The 8279-nt window shown below is 42.1% G+C and overlaps 1 protein-coding gene across 2 annotated transcripts; it reads left to right on the top strand.

Moving 5' to 3' along the window:
* Positions 1-5474: 5474 nt before the first annotated feature.
* On the top strand, positions 5475-7597 carry LOC119352941 (UDP-glucosyltransferase UGT13248-like). Of its 2 annotated transcripts, XM_037619531.1 has the most exons (4): positions 5475-5489; positions 5535-6164; positions 6752-7136; positions 7254-7597. In XM_037619531.1, exons 1-4 carry the CDS (start codon positions 5475-5477, stop codon positions 7589-7591), a joined length of 1368 nt encoding a protein of 455 aa, XP_037475428.1. In that variant the 3' UTR covers positions 7592-7597. The 2 variants fall into 2 exon arrangements, with proteins under 2 accessions (XP_037475428.1, XP_037475427.1); XM_037619530.1 differs by having other exon boundaries at positions 5475-6164.
* Positions 7598-8279: the final 682 nt, after the last annotated feature.

Genomic DNA, 8279 nt, shown 5'->3' on the forward strand with positions numbered 1-8279 from the left:
CAAAGATAAGAGAATCAAAATGGAATTACTCGTTGGTAAGCATCCAATAAAAAATGGTAGTGTAAGAGAAGTGGGCACAAGTATGTGGGTTTTGGTTGTGGTAACTTACAAAGTCACATTCTATATTTTCAATACAACTCAGGCTAGATTACTGAACATTTTGTTACTCTTTCTATATTTTCTATTTACATTCCTACCAAATCTCATTTTGATATCTCTTCCGTTTGTTTTCACCCATTTTCAACAATTCATTTGATTAAGCGGTTAACTTGCCGATTAATCCCTACTCGTAGGGTCACCGAGTAGCCAATAAATTGATGAATCATCCGATTAATTGATTAACTGGCCAATTAACTTGATGATTAGTCTATTAATCCCTTACTTTGTTGTCTATGGGACATGCATGCCAACTTGAAATTAAATATTTTACTACTCCCTTTGTTCTGAAGTAAGTGTCATGGTTTAGTTCAAATTTGAACTAAAACCACGACACTTATTTTGGAAGGGAGGAAGTACCTTTTAATATTTTTTACTTAGTAGCACTTTCAAAAAAATTCAAATGACGTGAATTTTCTACAATATTAACATGGAAAAATATTTGCAATGTCACCAATGATTTGCATAAAGTGGAGACAACCCAAATATTTTCTCCATGTTCTTCTTTACAGATGGAGAAAATGTATTTTCTTGGAATATTTGCAAAAAGAACATGGAGAAGATATTTGCAGGGTTACCACTCAAACTCTAACAATACCTTTAGTACAAAATTATACTAAGGTTGAGACACTTATTTTGGGACAGATGGAGTATTACTTTAGGTACATATGTTAAAGCAGTATACCCCCCCCCCCTTTTTTTTACAAAATGCATGATGTTTTACACAATCTTGAAATTGCACCTTAATTTAGTTTTATACACTATAAAAATATATGTATTGAGAAAATCGTACAAGATCTCATTTTTTATCAAGTATATTTTCAACAAGTTTTTACCTAATAATTGTCAATGATAGCAAAGTATGATCACCATTTATAAATGATATCATGTATTTAATAACAAAGATAGCAAAAATGTCAAAAACTGAATATCTCAACCATCATAATGTAGCTGATCTTTGTATAAGAGTTTGAATAATAAATTTTAAACTTGATGAAGGTGTTGCTCGTACATGTGCGCGGGCCAATTTGCTAGTTCTGAAAATAGGCTTCAAATAGCAAGCAGTTGTTAGATAACTAGTGTTAAATACATAAGATAAGTTAGGTTGCGCTTTTAGAGGCGGCGCCGTGGCCATACACATATACACATAAATAGAAATTGGGGTGATATAATTTTTAATAGTTTGTGTATTCATTACTTGGGTAATTACCTCCCAAAGGTCATCATCATAAGACAAAAGAATCATGTGCTTTGTCACACTAACACTTGTAGTACACACAACACAGTAGCACTACAATAACCAAAATGGTTCCAACTATTATTACAAAAATGGATCCTAAGTCGTGTGACTTCCTTGTTTCTTTGCCCTTAGTAAAGGGGCAGGGGTTCAGCAGGAAAGGGGGTAGGCGGGACAGGTGCATGCACGTCGACATCGCCCTTATGGCGAACACATGTATAATCTACACCAATCATCATCAACATGAATGGTATAAAAATAAAGCAACTTATAAATATGACAGCTGAACCATTGCAGTCCTTCATGTACAGTGGTCATGACACGTCTAGATCAGAATATTTGTCATCACTACAAAAATGATACACAAATGGAAGATCATAATGAATTTCCCATGCCACCATAAATTTGCATAGTCTAACTCAAACCGTGGCACGAAATCCGCACAAACAAGAGAGATTCACAACACTGGTGGAGCTTACGGTAAGGGGGGGGGACCGCCCCTCCCCTCTTAGTATTCAAATTTTATATTTTGCCACCCCTCCCAAACTCAACATTCTCAAGTGCCGCCATTGCGCCGCAACACGAGGGTCTTGGAGACTTCAGATACTCTTGGCAGGACATCGCGACAAGACTAAGAAGTTCAGACTTACAAGTGTGCTTCGGTACCACCGAAGTCACCGAGAGTAACGTCGACACAAAAAGACATGATCACAAGGAGGAGAAGAGTTGTTTCCCGAAGTGAGCAAGAGTAAAGCAAGAAAACTAGAATTATTTGCGAGTAGCACAAGGAAAAACTTTTGAAAGATTTCTACCAACACCAAAGAATATTTTGTAGACAAGATTGCAGTAACTATCCGTGACAGAACAACATTTAGAAATTAAATCAAATTAGGACAGGCAAACTGAAAAATTGAACCCCTTTAAAGAAACAAAATTTTGAAAGCCAAATGGGAGAAAATGAAATGATCCCGGCATCCTGACCCGCCATGGGTCACTAGGTTTTCTTGGCGGTAGACGACCTCGACACCAATGCTCGTTCCATGGTCGTGAGGCACGATCTCATGAGCATTGCTAGGTACGGCCGTGTGTACATTGATGCCGCAAAGAAAGCACGTCCGCAAAAGGTTTTCAAGGCCAACATTGCATTCTTTGGGTTGGTGAGCGTCAGGAATACAAAGTTCTGGCTGGAGGCCAACTAGTTCGCCGATGTCACCAACGAATGGGTTCAAGCCTACCCACATTGAATATATGCCAACGGCTACGAATAAAAAGGGCCGGAGCACTGGGTTTAGGTATGCAAACGCCAGCCTTGACGACCTTCCAGCCTCCATCAAATGGAGGATCAATGGTGTTTGTCGTTCCGTCAAAGACCAAAGCTATGTGGTAAGCAACACAAACCTTTGACGCTTTTGTGGTGCATACAGATAAACAACCTGCATGATTCTTCTTTCACAAATTCAAGCTTTATAACTCTTGATCTCACCTATGTATCTTAGACTATGGCAGTTCTTGCAAACATATTATTACTGAATCATATGATCTTATTTTGCCCCTTCCATATCTCCAACAACTAGCAGTTATTAGCAATCACTCGGTTTTAAAACAAAATAGACTCAAGCGTTCAGTAAATGCTTACTAAATTACGACCATCTCTCTAAAAAAACATGGTGTTAATTTGACAAATACAAGCAATTGGCTGCAAAATCTGCAAAGTTCTGGGCAAGAAACTTTGTTTTGCTCTGCTTTGTATGTTTCGGTCGAGGGAGTGACTGTACGATGAAAGTATTGGCAAATAAATAAGCGCTAGAAAGAGTACCTCTTTTTGCCTGTGCTTCTAGCAGTTTAGCTAGGTGCAGGATTCTAGCGGAGTGGCGCGCAGAAAACATAGGTTTTTTGTTCTGTTATGGGAAGCTTCTATCATAGTTGCCATCAGCGCTGCTACACGCGGTGGCTAGTTGCCTGGCTGTTGGACCTCTCCGTCTCCAAGTGGCTAGGCTCAGTGCTGAATCGGGGCAGAAAGCTCATAGCTGGATGTGAGGCAGTGCTTGATGACGGATGCGAAGGAAGCTGGGCGGGCCACGGCCTGGTTTTGCCCTCACCAAGCTCCGCCAGTGCTTCTATGTGCATGGCTATCATCTATCAAGTCACTTTCACGCTTCCTCGACAGCCACATGGAAGGTGCTCATGTATATTCCACATTCCAAGGCTTCCCTCTCCAGTTGCAGTTATTTTTTTTCTTTCTCTCCTTTGTCATGTTTCTCTTGTTGGTATTTTGTTGGAATGGGATCTAGTCTGGCAGAGATGACAGGGATATGGGGACGAGAGAAGGCGGCGCTCCGGCCGGTTGCTCACAAAAAACAATACTTGGTGGAGAGAACATATTTTTCTCTCAAGCTGTAGTCAGTTTTCTATTTCAAAAGATGGACAAATTTATATTCGCAAAAAAAGAAGATGAACAAATTTATAAGACAACCTAATCTTTTGTACAATCTATTTTGGATGTAAACAGGGTAGAAATAATTGCTTAAGATTTTTCAAGATCATTTGCCATAGTTAATTTCTACTAATATTTTGGGAGTGGCGATGAAGCATTTGACTTGATTGTCGCATGGGTCTAACCGTGGAATAAGTTTATCAGAATCAAGCTTCAATGTTAAATAGGGTAAAAATATGGAATAAATTGTTTGCAGAGAACAGACTGTGGTTAACAACTGAATGGCCCGAAAATTAAGGTAAATTTTGCTAGATCGTATTGCTGATTTTCTAGACAAGTATATTGTGCAAGTTAAGGTGACGAGGATGTTTATTTGCCGGAATCCGATTTATTCATCAATTGTCAAGGTAGATTCAGGTAGGTAACCAGCTAGCGACAACTACAGCCACTGGAGCGAACCAAAGATGCGCAATCATCATTTCAGCTACCTCGTCGGAGCCAGACACACCTTATTATATATAGTAGACAGCCGAGAAAAAATTATAACAGATAAACTACAAATGTATCCATATCTCCCTGCATTTTTGAGGACATGATCAATTATTCTCGGTTCCTTTCATGGGGAGATAGGAATTTTTTTCTTGACAAAGAGTGGGTTTTTTGTTGAAAATGTAACATTAAAGGGATACAAACATAAAACACATACAACTAGTCTCTGCATAGATAAAATGCACACGATCAACACCAATTCACACACACACAAAAAAACCACACTAGCAACTAGCAAAATCAAATAAGATCGCAGCCATGCCATGGTGAAGTAAAAAAGATAAGGCCTCCTTTGGTTTAAAGGAATTTCATAGGAATTCTATAGGATAGGATTCTTATAGAATTTTTTTCCTTTAGAGCACTTTGATTCATAGGAATGGATTCTTATTCCTACATAGGATTGGTTCCTATCCTTCACATTTCATAGGAAAATAAAAAAGAGCCTAGACTCAATGGAAAAATTCCTTTGGTGTCAACCAAATGACATCTTGTTTTCTATTCCTACTCATAGGATTTGAGATACATGTCATCTCATTTCCTACAAGATTCCTATTCCTATGATAATCCTATCCTATGAACCAAAAGAGACCTAAAAACAAACGATGAAAACGGTGATCAACAACTGCATCAGCACTAACCATCTCTTGACATCACATGTACTACGATAAGATTCTCCAACAACAATGCCCCGCTGTCGCTGAATCCAACCACCGCCGAAGAACAAGTCCGAACAAATCCGAGCAATGTCTTAGGTAACTGATACCAGAACCTAGTCCGGGCTGTTGGCGTACAATTGAAGGATCGGTAGTTAGTGGTGAGCTACATTACATTCTAAACCAGTGGTATCTCAAAATTGGGTGCCGCTGTTGGTGTAGGACAAGTGTCATCGCATAGTGACCGCATTCGAGCTGATGGCGATGGGGTGGCTGGGCGGAACAACTTCCTCGTTATTTCCATCGCCACCGGACAAAAGCGTAGCAACAAATCTGACCATCCCGCTCCAAGAGCAATCTTGCGCGTCACTCTGCTTCCATGCCTATAAAATCCACCGAAAGAAAGACACATCCAAGAAACCCCGCCAAACTGAATTGCTAACCCATGGAGAGCACGCCGGCGGCCACCGCCAGCTCGGGCGTCGGCCATGGAGGCGGCAACGAGGGCGCGACCGTGCTCCTCCTGCCGATCCCGGGGGCGCTGGGCCACACGAACCCGATGCTGGAGCTGGGCCGCCGCCTGGCGCACCACGGCCTCCGCCCCACGTTCGTCACCACCCGCCACGTGCTTTCCGTCACCCCGCCCCCCGGCGCGCCCTTCCGCGTGGCCGCCATCTCCGACGGCTTCGACGCCGGCGGCTTCGCCTCGTGCCCAGACCCTGCCGAGTACTTCTCCCGTCTGGAGGCCGTGGGGTCCGAGACGCTGCGGGAGCTCCTGCTGTCGGAGGAGGCGGCCGCGGTGCGCGTGCTGGTGTACGACTCGCACCTGCCGTGGGCGGGGCGGGTGGCGCGGGCCGCCGGCGTGCCCACCGCGGCGTTGTTCACGCAGCCGTGCGCGGTGAACGTCGTCTACGGGGAGGTGTGGGCGGGGCGGCTGGCGCTGCCGGTGACGGACGGGCGTGAGCTGCTGGCGCACGGAGCGCTGGGCTTGGAGCTGGGGCCGGAAGACGTGCCGCCATTCGTGGCGGCACCGGAGTCGCTGGCGGTGTTCCTTAAGACGTCGATTGAGCAGTTCGACGGGGTGGAGGACGCCGACGACGTGCTCGTCAACTCTTTCAGCGACATGGAGCCGAAGGTGAGTCCTACACTCGTACTTGCGTGCTCCCGCCACTCAAACCGTTTGTTTTGCTTATTTATGGGTGGTTTTGGTCTGTTAAACTGGTTTTCTCGATAGATATTTTGATAAAACCACAAGTGAGGTCCACAACAATTAATGTATACATATTTTTAGACATAGCCATAGCAAAATCACTATAAAGAAAGTTAATTACTTTCTCCAATCAGATTGAGTTTATATGACATGCACATATTCAAGGTCTACCTTGACCATCACTAAAACTAATACTCCCTCTGTAAACTAACATAAGAGTGTTTAGATCACTCCTTAGTTTACAGAGGGAGTACTATATAGCACAGTAATATGTTATGTAATACCATATGAAACTGCATAGTTTGAAACTTTTTCGGAATGGTGGATCCAATGATATGTTTTTTGTGTCATATGAGTCATATTTGGTTACCCGCAAAAAAACAAAGAATTATATTTGGTTACTTACACTGATGGTCAAAATTAGTCTTACAATATGTGTGTGACTTGTGACCCGAGCGAAGGGAGTGGTTTTTGAAGTAATTTTGATCGTCGACACTATGAAAATCGAGCAGGAGGTGGATTACATGAAGTTAACATGGGGAGCGAAGACTATAGGTCCCACCTTGCCATCATTTTATCTCGGCGATGATCGCCTGCCATCCAACAAGTCTTATGGTTTCAACGTTTTTGTTGATGACGTGGCATGCATAGATTGGCTTGAAAAGCAGAGCATCTCCTCCGTTGTGCTTGTATCAAATGGGAGTTACGCAAACTATGACGCGACTCAGTTGGAGGAGCTTGGCAATGGTCTATGCAATTCTAGCAAACCTTTCCTCTGGGTTGTTAGATCCGACGAGGCACACAAGTTATCTGAGCAACTCAAGGTGAAATGTGAGAAAAATGGATTAATTGTCTCTTGGTGCCCCCAGCTTGAGGTTCTAGCACACAAGGCAATTGGTATCATACCATAAACCATATTTCTTTTCCTCTTCATATGAAATGGAATTAAAAGGTTTTCTAAAATGAGAAAATAAAAATAACATTCTAATCTTTTTTTCATAAATATATGTGTAGGTTGTTTTGTTACCCACTGTGGATGGAACTCGACACTAGAGGCAGTTGTTTGTGGTGTACCTCTTGTGGGAATTCCGCACTGGGCGGACCAACCCACTATCGCAAAGTATGTGGAGAGCATGTGGGGTATGGGTGTGCGATTGCGGAAGAGTGAAACTGGATCACTAAGGAGTGCGGAGGTCGAGAGGTGTGTTAGAGAGGTAATGGATGGGGATAAGAAGGACGAGTACAAAAGGAATGCTACGAAGTGTATGAAAAAGGCTAAGAAGGCAATGCGAGAAGGAGGAACCTCAGACAAGCATATCGTTGAATTTGTTGCCAAGTATTCGTCAATTTAAAGTTTCAACAATGCAGTCTTTATTTCAGGATAAGCAAGCATGCAATGATTCCAGGCATATATAGAAGTTTAGAGGAGATGGCATTTTCCATATGTAATTGGAGAGCTATCTTCTCACCACTTTGAAGGATGCTGAAATTTTCATATACCGATAGCCAGCAGGAAAATGCTTTACACATTATGTGTCGATGTAACGTTTTCTGTAAATTTATATATGGACTGCAACTATTACTAACATGTAACTCCATACTATGAACATGGTATGTTCTTAGTGTTCCACAGGGAAAAACAATCGCACATGTTAAAGCAAGCCGATTATTTTCTATCTCATGGACAATGCTTTAGATACATATGCAATTACTCCTACTAGCACAATGTCCGTGCGTTGCCATGAAATAATAAAAAATGCATTCATTATATAATTTGGAAATGTGTGTCGTACATGATGGCATGTTTTCATCGATGTAGCAATGAATTGAGGCTCTTTTCCATTCCTTTCCTTCTCAACAATCATTGTGTCAATGTGTCTCCTTAATCGCGCTATCGTTCCAGGAATGTAAAGCGACATCTTTCTTTCCGCCCCTCCCTCCCTCCAACCTTCACTCTCACCGGTGTGTTTGATCCCTCTTTTCAAAATATGGTACCTCTGCATATTATGGTTTTTAACAACTAAAAGTATTATTTTGATC

This window comes from Triticum dicoccoides, chromosome 2A (assembly GCF_002162155.2).
Source record: "Triticum dicoccoides isolate Atlit2015 ecotype Zavitan chromosome 2A, WEW_v2.0, whole genome shotgun sequence".
NCBI lineage: Eukaryota > Viridiplantae > Streptophyta > Magnoliopsida > Poales > Poaceae > Triticum > Triticum dicoccoides.

What these genes read in the sequence shown, in the direction of transcription:
- LOC119352941 (XM_037619530.1), top strand. Translation starts at nt 5,475, where the DNA reads ATGGAGAGCACGCCGGCGGCCACCGCCAGCTCGGGCGTCGGCCATGGA. An exon ending in TCAGCGACATGGAGCCGAAG is followed by an intron (nt 6,165 to 6,751) that starts GTGAGTCCTACA and finishes AAAATCGAGCAG; the next exon opens with GAGGTGGATTACATGAAGTT. An exon ending in TCTAGCACACAAGGCAATTG is followed by an intron (nt 7,137 to 7,253) that starts GTATCATACCAT and finishes ATATATGTGTAG; the next exon opens with GTTGTTTTGTTACCCACTGT.